General features: G+C 39.2%; 1 protein-coding gene and 1 pseudogene across 1 annotated transcript in view; one reads left to right on the forward strand and one right to left on the reverse strand.

Annotated features, from left to right (window-relative positions):
* Positions 1–6,759: 6,759 nt before the first annotated feature.
* LOC133043091 (ADP-sugar pyrophosphatase-like) lies at positions 6,760–8,549 on the forward strand (annotated as a pseudogene).
* Positions 8,550–10,283: 1,734 nt separating this feature from the next.
* Positions 10,284–15,374, reverse strand: part of PLCZ1 (phospholipase C zeta 1) — a 98,112-nt gene continuing 93,021 nt past the window's right edge. Inside the window, exons 12-13 of the mRNA XM_061124128.1 lie at positions 11,629–11,778; positions 10,284–10,369 (exon numbers count right to left, since the gene is read on the reverse strand). Of these exons, the coding sequence (XP_060980111.1) occupies positions 10,284–10,369; positions 11,629–11,778 (236 nt within the window). The remainder of the gene's footprint in view (positions 10,370–11,628; positions 11,779–15,374) is intronic.

Raw genomic sequence — 15,374 nt, forward strand, 5'->3', positions numbered from 1 at the left:
TCATATTTGAGAGGGAAACCCAGGAAGACAAGTGTAAAGGATTCCAAGAATTATTATGTGACTTTCAAAGGAAAAGAATTATTGGCAAGAGGGCCTAGGGGAACATATTTGGAAAATCTCTAGAACCGGTACTCTAAGGGAAGTACTGAAGGGAAACCAGACAGGATGCTTACTTACAGGTCAAGACTTGCTCTGGAGCAGATGTTGGTCTGAAAGGAACAGTTTAGGTGAGACTAACCACTTCCTGGGTGGCTCAGTGGTAAAGAATCGCCTGCCAGTGCAGGAGACAAGGGTTTGATCCCTGGGTCAGGAAGATGGCCTGGAGAAGGAAATGGCAACCCACTCCAGTATCCTTGCCTGTAGAATTCCATGGACAGAGGAGCCTGGTGGGCTATAATCAATGGGGTCACAAAAGAGTCAGACATGACTTGCAACTAAACAATGACAACACAACCTACTCCAGGGGATCAAGATGGTCAAGACTCATGTGAACAAGGGATGTGGAACAAACATGGAACTCACTGACTTCATCTCTCTCTAGACAAAACTTTGAGAGTAGAAAGAAAAACAAATGCCTAGGCCACAGAGCAAAGGGATAGGAAAAGTAAATATAGCACTCAGGTCCAGGAAACACTGTTATTCTTATACAAACTACAGAAATAAAGAGACCAAAAGATGAAGTAAAAAAAAAAAAGTTATAAATCCAGCTCAAACTATCTGAAAAGAATATGAAAACAATAAGAGAGGGAAAATACCAAAAGTTTTCCTCATGTCATCAGAAAAAGAACTTTAGGGATAGTGGTTAAGACTTTGCCATCCAATGTAGAGGGTATGGATTTGATCTCTAGTTGGGGAGGTAAGATCCCAGATGCCTCTAGGTCAAAAAACCAAAAACATAAAACAAAAGCTATATTGAAACAAATTCAATAAAGATCTTAAAGATGGTCCATATCAAAAAAGAAATCTTAAAAAAAAGAAAAAAGACTTTACTGACAAAAATACTACTCAAGATGAGAAGTTTTAAAAATGAGATATGGAAGTGTTTTGAAGGTCAGATGGCAAAAATATTAATTATCATTAGACTCTTACTGTTCACATATATCTATTGCAACTTCAGGTAAGGAATCTGCTACCAGTGATCCCCCAGGTAAAACAAATGAAATATTGGAGGTGAAAAATATTTCCTAGGACACAGATGCCAAGTGAAGGGCTCTCGTTGATCAAAACTAGACCAAGTTGGGCAAGTAGTATTAGATTATAATTCAAAGTATAAAATAGTTATCAGTGAGCCCATACAATGACAAAGCTATGACAACCCTAGACAGCATATTAAAAAGCAGAGACATAACTTTACTGATGAAGGTCCATATAGTCAAAGCTACGGTCTTTCCAGTAGTCATGTATGGGTGTGAGAGCTGGACCATAAGGAAGGCTGAGCCACCAAAGAATTGATGTCTTCTAACTGTGGTGCTAGAGAAGACTCTTGAGAGACCCTTGGACTACAAGGAGATCAAACCAGTCAATCCTAAAGGAAATCAACACTGAATACTCATTGGAAGGACTGATGCTGAAGCAGAAGCTCCAATACTTTGGCCACCTGATGCAAAGAGCCAACACATTGGAAAAGACCCTGAGACAATGAAGGCAAAAGAAGAAGGGGGCAGCAGAGGATAAGATGGTTGAATGGCATCACCGACTCAATGGGCATGAACTTGGGCAAACTCCAAGAGGTAGTGAGGGACAGGGGGGCCTGGGGTGCCACAGTCCATGGAATTGCAAAGAGTTGTACATGACTTAGCGACTGAATAACGACAACACCATTAGCCCATACTGATATAAATGACTGAACAAATAAATAAATGGGGGAGGAGGGAAAATGAATCTCCCACATAGAAGAATTCCAAACAATGTATGTAGATAGTTTGGCTTCTAGAAAGTGAAACATAACTAACTGCCCACTCTTTAGCTGTGGGCTGCACAGAGTGACTTCCTTCCAAAGACTACGGTATGAAAAGTAGGGGAAACAGAACTTTACAGAGGAGAACCTGACGAACTCTACTTCAATCAGGTAATAAAGGTCAATATCAACAGTGAAAAGTCATGTGGAGAGAAAGTACCTTTGATAAGATTTTATGAAAGAGGCACTTTACTTTGGAGGTCTTTCTTCCAAAAAGTGTAGCCTCCATCTAATCATGAGAAAAGCATTATTCAAACCCTTGACACACATTCTACCAAATACATGACTAGTCATTCTCAAAACAGTCAATTCATTACAAACAGAAGACTGTCTGAGAATCTGTCACAACCGAGAGGAGTCTCAGAAAATATGACTAGTAAATAAAACGTGAATCGCCGATGGGATTCAGAAACAGAAAAGTCATGTTAGGTCAAAAACTAAGGAAATTTGAATAAAATATGGACTTCTGTTAACAATAATGTCTTAATGCCAATACTGGTTCATTAACTTGTAATAAAATTATTATACTAATTGAATATGTTAATACTACTGGTGAAGAATGACATCAGCAAAAATGATGGAATAGGAAACCCCAAAGGTCCATTTCTCCACAAAAAAAACAGCAAATAAACTGGTAAAAAAAAACTATCTTAAGTCTGATATCCACTTGAGCTAATTTTTGTATACTGTATGACTTAACAACTTTTTTCCAGATTGCTTTGCATCAATTACTGTGGTTCTGTCATTCACTATAGACCTTAGGCAATTCAATGTTTCTGAACCTGTTTTGTTAACAACAAAATTTAAGATTGTTGCAAGAATTTAGGTTATTTCCTGTTTGTTTATTTGTTTCTGTATTTATTCACTTAGGCTGCATCACATGGCTTGTGGGATTTTAGTTCTGACTCAGGATTGAACCCAGGCCCTTGGCAGTGAAGGCAGGGAGTCCTAACCACTAGACCACCAGGGAAGTCTCTAATTTCTATTCAATATCAGATACATCTTCAGTTCAGTTCAGTTCAGTTGCTCAGTCGTGTCCGACTCTTTGCGACCCCATGAATCACAGCATGCCAGCCCTCCCTATCCATCACCAACTCCCGGAGTTTACTCAAGCTCATGTCCATCGAGTCAGTGATGGCCATCCAACTATCTCATCCCCTGTCGTCCCCTTCTCCTCCTGCCCTCAATCCCTCCCAACATCAGGGTCTTTTCCAATGAGTCAGCTCTTCGCATGAGGTGGCCAAAGTATTGGAGTTTCAGCTTCAGCATCAGTCCTTCCTATGAACACCCAGGACTGATCGCCTTTAGGATGGACTGGTTGGATCTCCTGGCAGTCCAAGGGACTCTCAAGAGTCTTTTCCAACACCACAGTTCAAAAGCATCAATTTTTCAGTGCTTAGCTTTTTTCACAATCCAACTCTCACATCCATACATTACCACTGGAAAAACCATAGCCTTGACTAGATGGACCTTTGTTAGCAAAGTAATGTCTCTGTTTTTTATTTTTTTATTTTTTTTCCATTTATTTTTATTAGTTGGAGGCTAATTACAATATTGTAGTGGTTTTTGCCATATATTGACATGAATCAGCCATGGATTTACATGTGTTCCCCATCCCGATCCCCCCTCCCACCTCCCTCTCCACCTGATCCCTCTGGGTCTTCCCAGTGCACCAGGCCCGAGCACTTGTCTCATGCATCCAACCTGGGCTGGTGATCTGTTTCACCCTAGATAATATACATGTTTCGATGCTGTTCTCTCGAAACATCCCACCCTTGCCTTCTCCCACAAAGTCCAAAAGTCTGTTCTGTACATCTGTGTCTCTTTTTCTGTTTTGTATATAGGGTTATCATTACCATCTTTCTAAATTCCATATATATGTGTTAGTATACTGTATTGGTCTTTATCTTTCTGGCTTACTTCACAGAGTGAAGTCTCTGCTTTTTAATATGCTATCTAGGTTGGTCATAACTTTCCTTCCAAGCAGTAAGCGTCTTTTAAATTCATGGCTTCAATCACCATCTGCAGTGATTTTGGAGCCCCCAAAAAATAAAGTCTGACACTGTTTCCACAGTTTCCCCATCTATTTGCCATGAAATGATGGGACCAGATGCCATGATCTTAGTTTTCTGAACGTTGAGCTTTAAGCCAACTTTTTCACTCTCCTCTTTCACTTTCATCAAGAAGCTCTTTAGTTCCTCTTCACATTCTGCCATAAGGGTGGTGTCATCTGCATATCTGAGGTTATTGATATTTCTCCCAGCAATCTTGATTCCAGCTTGTGCTTCTTCCAGCCCAGCGTTTTTCATGATGTACTCTGCATATAAGTTAAATAAGCAGGGTGACAATATACAGCTTTGATGTACTCCTTTTCCTATTTGGAACCAGTCTGTTGTTCCATGTCCAGTTCTAACTGTTGCTTCCTGATCTGCATATAGGTTTCTCAAGAGGCAGGTCAGGTGGTCTGGTATTCCCATCTCTTTCAGAAATTTCCACAGTTTATTGTGATCTACACAGTCAAAGGCTTTGGCATAGTCAATAAAGCAGAAATAGATGTTTTTCTGGAACTCTCTTGCTTTTTCGATGATCCAGTGGATGTTGGCAATTTGATCTCTGGTTCCTCTGCCTTTCCTAAAACCAGCTTGAATATCTGAAGTTCACAGTTCACATATTACTGAAGCCTGGCTTAGAGAATTTTTAGCATTACTTTACTAGCGTGTGAGATGAGTGCAATTGTGCAGTAGTTTGAGCATTCTTTGGGATTGCCTTTCTTAGGGATTGGAATGAAAACTGACCTTTCCCAGTCCTGTGGCCGCTGCTGAGTTTTCCACATTTGCTGGCATATTGAGTGCAGCACTTTCACAGCATCATCTTTCAGGATCTGAAGTAGCTCAACTGGAATTCCATCACCTCCACTAGCTTTGTTCGTAGTGTTGCTTTCTAAGGCCCACTTGACTTCACATTCCAGGATGTCTGGCTCTAGGTGAGTGATCATACCATCATGATTAACTGGGTCATGAAGATCTTTTTTGTACAGTTCTTCTGTGTTCTTGCCACCTCTTCTTAATATCTTCTGCTTCTGTTAGGTCCATACCATTTCTGTCCTTTATTAAACTCATCTTTGCATGAAATGTTCCCTTGGTATCTCTAATTTTCTTGAAGAGATCTCTAGTCTTTCCCATTCTGTTGTTTTCCTCTATTTATTTGCATTGATCGCTGAGGAAAGGCTTTCTTATCTCTCCTTGCTATTGTTTGGAACTCTGCATTCCAATGGGAATATCTTTCCCTTTCTCCTTTGCTTTTAGCTTCTCTTCTTTTCACAGCTATTTGTAAGGCCTCCTCAGACAACCATTTTGCCTTTTGCATTTCTTCTCCATGGGGATGCTTCTTTTCACAGCTATTTGTAAGGCCTCCTCAGACAACCATTTTGCCTTTTTGCACTTCTTCTCCAGGGGGATGGTCTTGATTCCTGTCTCTTGTACAGTGTCATGAACCTCCGTCCATAGTTCATCAGGCACTCTGTCTATCAGATCTAGTCCCTTAAATCTATTTCTCACTTTCACTGCATAGTCATAAGGGATTTGATTTAGGCAAAATGATAGGATACTGAAAGAGGAACTCCCCAGTTCGGTAGGTGCCCAATATGCTACTGGAGATACATCTTAGGCACTGCTAATACCACAGAGATGTAACTATCACATTAGAAAAGGGATTATCCTGGGTGAATAATAGGATTAGTGACACCAAGTGTGAAAGTTAAATTGTAGGGCGTTCCCTACTGGTTTAGTGGCTAAGCTGCCCTCTCAATGCAGGGGCCCCGGGTTTAATACCTGGTCAGGAAACTAGTTCCCACATGCCGCCACTAAGACCTGGCACAGTCAAATAAATAAATAATTTTTTTAAAGGTTAAATTGTATATAAATGGGATGGAAAGTAGACAGAGAGCACTGGTCCCTGCAAATGTGTAGGTTTTTAAGGAATTTAACACCAACTCCCACCACCATTCCCACCACTACCGTGTGCTCAGCTGATGCATAAGAATGCAAGACACACAGAAGACCAATCTCTCATAAGCTCAAATTCCACTTTAACGTTTTAAATGGAAATTTCTAGTGGCTGGTAAAAATAACTTACCTCCAAATACTACAGGGGACTCAAACTTTATGGCCTAAGAATCCAGAATGCATCACAAGAAAGCTTTGTTGGTATAAATATTTCCAGAGGGTTGTTACCTTGAAAGAAATGTAATTCAGCAAATGTTTAGACGCTACCAAAAAACAAGGAATTTCAATAACTCTTGAAAATAGAATCCAGTTCATACAGTCTCTCAATAAAATGTTCATTGTTCAAGCCCAGAAGGGCTTCACTAAAAGTAAGCGATTCCATTTTCCCGATCCTAATCCACAACATGAGCTTCCTACCCAAAATTTAAATAAAGACCTCCTTTTTACAGCTCTAGGCAGTTCTTCCACACTTCTTTCAAAAATAGGGCAACTTAAGAGCAACCAGCATCAGTGGCCTCCAGTGGCCACCATCTCCCAAACAAAAGTCAAGGTAAGTCTAGACTGTGATCTGCATGTTTTCTATTTGAAGTTCTAAACAACCAGAAGCAAGGGGTAAAAAATAAAGGTCAAAATTAATGATATAACAAAACTTTCCTGTCGCTGATCACTGCAAGGTAATGAGAGTAACAAAAGGAAGAGTCCGGCTTTATATTAATGGCCTCCAGGCAAAGACCATCAGAAATACACACAGTGGGTTGACTCCTCATTGCAACGAGGGAGATACATAAATGACGAGCCATGGAGTGTCTCGGCAAAGGACTTACTATTGGATTCAGGCTTGTGTTCAATGATTTGAGAGAAGGTTCGAGGAGGTGGGTGAAGAATCCAAGAGTCATTTACGTTTCCCCAGGAGTGTCTGGCACTTTTGTGTTTGGACAATATTCATGCTTCTGTCAGGTGCTCCATCATGGTTACAGACTTACATACTGATCTTGTTTTTCTCCTTATTCATCGTGGTCACACAGTGGCCCTGTTGGGTGTTGATGTGAAATTGTTCACGTTCAGCAAATGAACACCGTAGCCTGACTGTGAGTGTCAGGCCAGCTCCTAGCAACACCAAGGCCTCCCTGACAGCGTGAAGTCTCTTCCTAGGTGTCACTTTACTCAGCTGCGTAGAGACATAAACCAAGGAATGTAACCTAATCTAGGAGGTCATGGATGGCCACCCTGAGGAAGTGACATTTAAACTAGAGTTTAAAAGCTAAAAGATCTTCCATTAGCACAGCCTAGAGTTCATTTTAGTTATTTCTTCTGTTTCCTTTCCCTCACCAACACTATTATTTTTCTACAAGTGAATTAGGCTTAGAAATAAGTCAAAGCTGGCTTTTCACACCATTCCCAATCTTCTCTAACGTGAGAACATCCCTGGCAGTGGAGTTTATATGGGTAGTATCTGTTAAAAGATCTTGTGAGAAAATAATAATAGTAATAATAACAATAATGGTACCAGTTTAATTTAAAGGGTAATGTAAATGATAAATAATGCACATAAAATGAAAACAAACATGCCTAAAGACATTCCAAGATTACTGGAAGGGAAATAAAATAATGTTTCCTTTCAAAATTGCATTTCTAATGTAGTGTGGGATATTAAAGAAAGATTTTGTCTTCAAAGTTAGTGAGCTGAGTTTGAGTGATACCTGAAGTAAAGTGAGAAAAGGAAAGATCCTTTTTTCTTTCTTATTTTAAATCTTTTTGGTAACAAATGAGAAATAAGTTCTTTCTGCTTCAAGAATTGAGGAACTCTTAAAATACTCACCTGATGAAAGCCTTTAAACTCTCATGAAATTCCAAATCTTCAAAAGGCTTTAGGAGTTTAGAGAAAGCGAAAAGCTTGCATTAATGGGCGGAACAGGCCACTTGCTATTAGGTTGAACAGTAAATGATTTAAATAAGATCCTTCTGGAATGGATCATGCTTGAAAAAACAACTTACAGGGATTCTACTGGTCACACAAGAACTTGTGAAACAGCAAAGCATACAACCAGAGGATAGTCGGGTGATGGGGGTGGCAGTTACCCCAGAGCCTCAAAGAACCCTTTGTTAGGAACGCATCATTCTAGTGAAGCAGTTCCAACCACCAATGGGAGGCTACTGCCAAGAATTCCCCCGGGTCTGATGGATGACAGTGAAAGCCCAGAAGCAGCTGCTCAGAAAACTGGCTCTAAGGGTAACGCTGCATGTTCTTCAGCCACACGTATGGATCCGGGTTTGTCAAATTAGTTGCACCATGCACATCTCTACCATAACTCTCAGTGGAGATGATAATGAAAATGTAAGGCCTGAGCCACAGTCAGGAGATGGAGAATTTGTGGAAGTAATTTCCGTACCAAAGAATGACCTGCTGAAGAGACGGGATGCTCTGGTAGCTGAAGGGTATCTGAGAGTAGATGCCAGAGTCTACTTCTGTGCTCAGGTCACTAAAACATGCACACGTGAGGCCCTTTGAAGGGCTTTTCCTGAAGCTGGAATGCCGGAGGACAGTAGCCACATTTTTGCACACAGAACCACCAGGCCTCCTTCACTAAGACTTTGTATCCGGCTTAGTTTTCAGGGAGATTTGAAATTAGCTTTTTCGTAAAATAAAAGCATTATAAATAAATAAATAAATATAAAGTCCTTTTGTAATCTGGCAAAAGAGAAGCATTCCTGTGAGAACTGGCTGTTCATTTCCCCCCTGGGAAGACTGTGCCCATATGCTCAGCTGTGCCCAACTCTTGTGTGAGTCCATAGGCTATAGCCTGCCAGGCTCCTCAGTCCAGGAGTTTTTTTCCAGTGCTTTCCCACTCGAGGGGATCTTCCCAACCCAAGGATCGAACCCGCATCTCTGGAGTCCCCTGCACTGCAGGCTCCGCGCCACTGGGGAAGACCAGTGGGAAGACTGTGTCTTGGTCTTAACTCCTGACAGCCCATGAAGGAGGATCTGGATGATTATACACTGAGCAATCTGGGATACCCGACTCCTTACGGGCTGAGTATTTCAATTCCCAGTGGCATGTTTATTTTAAATATTTAATTCTGAGGCTAAACCATGATAGTAGGAAAACATGGTAGATCACTTTTTTGTGTATTTTTCTGGCTATCAAGTGATAATGCATTAACAGTCATAAACAAAGAGTCATTTTTGATGTTTTAATTATAAAGTCAGATTTAATTTCAACAAATACTTATAATGACCCTCTATGTTGTCAAAAATTTTACTGGGTGATTTTACCTCATTGCCATGCAACAATGTGGTAGAATCAGTATTAGTATGCTTGGTTTTTTGAAAAACAGTTAATACTGAACCATATTCTTCTACATATGACATTTAGTAAAGCAAAACCCTGCTGATGGTGAGAAGCCCAGTATATGAAATAGCACAGGAATTTCAAATCTGACCAAGAGAGGAACTTCAGTGTACATTTAGCGCAGATTCATAAGGGAAGTGAAAGTCACTCAGTTGCATCCGACTCTTTGCAACTCCATATGATCCATGGAATTCTCCAGGCCAGAATACTGGAGTGGGTAGTCTTTCCCTTCTCCAGGGGATCTTCCCAACCCAGGGATCAAACCCAGGTCTCACACATTGCAGGCAGATTCTTTACCAGCTGAGCCACAAGGGAAGCAGATTCAAACACAATGCAAATTCATTCTGAGATCTGAGCATGTAAGCCACTGTAGTAGATCACTTTTAGAGCTACAGAGTCTGGAAGGCAATTTGAATGCAAATCAAAATCATATGCACTCATAAAAACGTCTATATAATTACAGGGTAACCAAGCCAGTGCACAGCATCTGAGAACTAGTCTGAGAGTGTAAGAGCTAATTACCCTCCAGGATGTAAAAGGGCACTAAGTACCTGGAATCCAATTCCTTCCCACTACAATATGCACTAGTGGGTGTCTAGAAGTTAAAACACTCTTAGATTTCACATTTCTTTTATACCTCCAAATATTTGCCAACATATCTTATTCACTCAGACATATTTTAGAAACTTGTAAATGCTACTAATTAAACATGATACAAGCAAGTTGAAAGAGCAGCCTCAGGAGCAGAGGGGCAAGAGAAATTGGCTGACAAGGATGTCACACTGAGTCGGGACCTGCTGAAGCTTCTGTTTTGTTTCCACTGTTCTAGTTTGCATATTTAAAAGTGAATTTGCTCAGACCTTCAAAATAATTATTTTTCTTTACGTTAAAAGAAAAAAAATATCTAGACATTCATTCTAGACTGTTTTATTGCAATGTGTAAGCTAATGCTATGTCAAATACCATGAGTGGCTATCTGATGTACCAAACATAAATAAAAAGGGAAGCGGGCTCAAGACTCTCACCCAGTTTGGAAAACAGAGGAACACGACGGTAACCTGCAAAAGGAATCACATCTGATTAACACAATAAAAATACATTCATCATCAGGGACCCCCATAGGGCTCCTGAGAAATAACATACTTTGTCTGTTGTTCAGTCGCTAACTCGTGTCTGACTCTTTGCGACCCCATGGACTATACAGCATGCCAGGCTCCTGTGTCCACCACTATCTCCTGGAGTTTGCTCAAATTCATGTCCATGAGTTGGGTTAGAGGGATGCCCAGAGTATTTTCCACTGCTACTACGTTAACTGTAAAAATGCACTGCATTCTCCTGAATCTCACACTTGGGGGTAGATATAAATTGACTGCGTCATGTCAAGTCTCATGCTATCTGGCTTTCTGTGCCAGAAATTCATGTCCATTGAGTTGGTGATGCTATCTAACCATCTCATCCTCTGCTTCCCCCTTCTCCTTTTGCCTTCAGTCCTTCCCAGCAAGAAATAATAAAACACATAAAAAAACTAGGACTATGCAGCTATATTCCATCATGTAAATCCATTTTCCTCCAAAATAAAATATTTGAAATTTCTACCCCAACTTCATACTAAGCAACACACAGCTCATACTTCCCCCACCCTGAAAATGCAGCATCTCCAAAATGAGCCATCACCCTTCTGCTTCAGAAAGGCTGTTTCCTAGGTACATCTCAGATGGTACTAGAAAAGTAAATACAAGGATAAAATTGGGAGCACACTGTAGATGACCCCAGAGAGGTGACTTCAAGGCAGCTCTGAAAAGAGTCAAGATAAGAGTCTTGGGCTCCCTGTCTCTTCTCAGGTGGAAAAAAAGAGTCACTGCTTCTCCCTTCTGAATGGTTCCCATCCTTCATTCCTTCATGGTAGTCATGCCTACTCTTAACGGAAACAAAAGAGCTATAATCCATGCAGAGAAATTTTCATGTAAGTCATTTGTCTAATTAGTCTTCCTAGTATTCCCAGTCCCCAATCCCACCTTCTGTATCAGAACATACTTCTATAATTCCACTAGGAAGAACTATATCTATCTATATACATATAGATATAACTATATATATATATTTTATATATATAACAATTATATAGGAAGAACTATATCTATCTATATATAGATATAACTATATATATAATAATTATATATATATAAGTATATATATATATTTTTTTCTTTTACATATCTGACTGTCATGAAGAAAGCTATTTGGTATATCAAAAAGTCTCTTTGTTAAACTCAAATTATACATATTAGCACAGTCATTTTACTTTTCAGAATATTACCTCTGTTCATGCATAGAACTGGTAAAGTATATTGTCCAAGAAATTCATTTCCAGCTATGAAACCTTGATTTTCAGCAACAAAACGAATCAATGCTAATTCTGGCACCTGAATAACAAATGTGAATGTTTCATTCCATCTTGGATTAAAAGCTGAAATATAAAGGAAGAGATAGAATAAAAAAAAAATCAAACACTGTTCCTAGGGGAAAACGCTTAATATCTGTTCTCTAAAAATTCTTATTTTTAACACTTTAATAGTAATAATGAAAGCTGATGGTTTAGAGGACTTAAATCTTCAATGCATCCAGTGAGAAAGAAATAATAATGGCAATAATAATACTTATTAGGTGTTTACAATATTCTAAAAACTTTAAGGAGATGATCTCACTTAATCCTGACACCAGGGTTATCTCTATCCACATTTACAGATGGGAAACTGAGTCACAAAGATGTTTCATAACCTTAAAAAAATAGCCATTTTTGCGTGTGTATGAAATAGCCTTCAAGAAATAGCCATTAAGTAGTGGGGCAGGAAATCAAACAAATGGTGTCTGATTTCACAGCAGAAACATGTGACTGTTATACAATATGACTGTTGTGTTCAAGCATTTTATCAGCAAAGAACTTGAGACAACAGGAAGTTATATAACAGCATTTTTCTAGATCAGGACATATTATGGGAAGAGCTCTACAGACAGTGGTTGGACGGAGAGCTCACTGTTTGCTCTAAAGTCAGCGCTTGATCCTTCTTTTGATTAAATGCTTATTTTCAAATCCAAAATTGATGAGTAATCTATGTCCCTAGCGAAACAGATCATCCCAAATGAGTATCCTGCCAAACAAGAAATCCAAATTACATCACAATGTGACCCAAATCAGATAAAAATTAAGCACAATTGAATGGAACCAAGAAATTCTCATCCAGATCAAATAAATGCTCTTACTTTAATTAAAAAAAAAGTTCAGGGAAAAATAATGCATTGTTTTTCATATACAAAGGCAATGCTACACCTACTACCTCAATAGATTTGTCCTTTGTATCATGTTTCAGCACATATTGAAGCATCCATGACTAATTATACCATATCTATGCTTTCTATAGTGTATCTGTGGTCACAAGTGCACATTTACTAGGTAGGAATTCAGAATGCAGTCAATGATAGTGAAAATATTAAGCGAATTGACTCACATTGAAATAATGACCATCTTACCTTGTCCTAATAGACAAATAATTCAGTGAAGTACAGGAAACAGGTTTAAGAGTGAAATCTCTATAGGCACTGCAAAATGTCTGCACAAAATTCTTATACTAACTTATTCTCTGTCTTCTAATCCTGCTTGACCATACTCTCTCTTTCATACACACACAAAATCATACATAGATATATGTGAAAGTCCTTTTAGTTGTCAAAGTGAAAAAGAAAAATAAACTAATTTGATAGTTACAAATATAGTTAAAAATCACGGGACTTCCCCGGTGGTCCAGTGGTTAAGAATCCACCTTGTAATACAGGAGACCCAGGTTCAATCCCTGTTCAGGGAACTAAGATCCCACATGCTTTGCAGCAGCAAAGCCTACCCACCACAACTAGAAAGACCAAGTGCTACAGCTCCTGAAGCCTGTACATCCCAGAGCCTGCGCCATGACTACAGAGTCCAGCACCACAAGGAAAGATCCCACATGACGCAATGAGGATACTCCATGCTGCAACTAACGCCTGATGCAACCAAATGAAAAAAATATTTCCTAAAAATCACTTCCTTATTGTACGCAAACATGATTGCTTTCCTCCCAGACTCTCATGTCTTTCAATACACTACCATCACCCTAGTAGCTAAGCGATCTCAGCACCCTTCTTGTCCGGCTATCGACACTTTCAGTCCTGCCGGTCTTCCTCACGTGCATCCTCCATTCCTTTTCTGATGGTGCAGCCCTTCTTTAAGACTTGACTTCTGCATCGTATCACTGTGAAACCACATCCTGACTATCTCCTGTATTTCTCATCTCTCTCTCTCACACTTCTTCCTCTCCACTCTGTAGAAATGATCTCTGTTAACACTCAGTTCTTAGTGCTTTATATCCCTGCTTAAAAGTTTTAATTTTATTCATTTTATACAGAAAAGAAAGTTTCTAATACTGTGTCACAGCTTTCACGATTTTCCATAGCCATCCCCAAAGTAAATCTCTCATTTTATTTCACAACTAATCTTTCTTAAGTATACTGTACTTGAACTTCTGTAGTTTCTGCTAACATGTTTGAATTTTGTTTTCTCCATGTTTTAGCACACATATTATTACTTTTGCCTTAAATTCCCTTATCCTAGGGAATTCCCTAGAGGAACTAGGGAACCACTAGGAATCCTAGTGGTTAGGATTCAGCACTTTCTCTGCCATCACCTGGGTTCAATCCCTGATCAGAGGACTAAGATCCCACAAGTCTCAAAGTGTGGCCAAAAATGGAGAAAAGAGAAAGAAAGGAAGAAAATTCCCTTATCCTCAATCTCTATAAAAAAAATTCTACTCATTTGCTAAGAACCATCTTCAAATTTGCCCCTTCCATACAATTCTTTGTACTTTCTTTAAAGCACTAATGAGTCTTTCATAACAATTTTACTTACATCTTATATTCCATACTGAACTATAAACGATCTATAATAGAATTAGCTGGGGCATACATAAGAATGCAGTTAATAGAGGCTTTAAGTTTTCTGATACTTAGAATCAGGCTTTTACCATGATAGGCTCAGTAGTGTCTGGTGAACCAAACTGAATTTTTGTAGGTGTATTCCCATAAAACCAGGGATGCAATCAAATTTCTAATGGGAGCTAAAACCATAGTATGACATAGTATTACATAAGGGGTGCGTGGAATAAATTAATGTTCTGTGCATTTAGTCATGAAGACTCAAGTAAGGGGGATGGAGAAAACAAGGGATAGATTACTAGAAGCCTCCTGATATTAGCACTTACCATTTCTTGACACTGCCATTTCAACTCTAAGGGGAGCCAAATAAGGCAGTGAGTTACTACTAATATCCCTTCCCGATGATAACACAGGATGAGGTAATAAAGCTTTCCAAATCTTTTTTCTCTCCTTTGTTCCTAGGGGCTGAGGTAGAGGAATATTTGGGGGTGGGAGGAGGCAAACATTGGATTTTGAGGGAATTATCACCAAAGAAGAAAAAGATAGCTCAAACTGCACCTGCTTCTCTGTCCATGCCATTCAACCTGGAGCATATTTCTAAACTCTGAAATGAAGTCCACTATATTTTGAAAATATTCATTCAAAGAAGATTCTACTCTCAAAGGATCAGCTGCAAGTTCTCTTCCTGAGTTATTCTGACTATCTGATTAACAGTCAACCCCAAGAATCTATACTTTTGTAATGTTCTTAATGATTTCAACTTCAGAGAATAAATAGCAGTGTTAGTACTGTATTATGCAAACTGTCATGAGGTGTTGGCACACTCAAAATCTCACCAAAGTCACTTCTTTGATTCCTACATTTCCCTTCTGGCAAAAATGACTGAATTATGAGTCCAAATACTGTTATGAGTAGGTTTCCATGGCATATTGAGTCAGAAGCCACAGGCCTTTGATCTAAAATAATTCAAACTGTCAAGTAAAACTATGCAACACACTATATCAGAGAAATCTTAAGCTCTTTATTTTATGCAGAAGCTAACAGCTAAACAGATTTGAGGCCATCAAAATACCTCTCTTAATCAATTAAACAAGGAAACAT

Source organism: Dama dama, chromosome 22 (genome assembly GCF_033118175.1).
Source record: "Dama dama isolate Ldn47 chromosome 22, ASM3311817v1, whole genome shotgun sequence".
Classification (NCBI taxonomy): domain Eukaryota; kingdom Metazoa; phylum Chordata; class Mammalia; order Artiodactyla; family Cervidae; genus Dama; species Dama dama.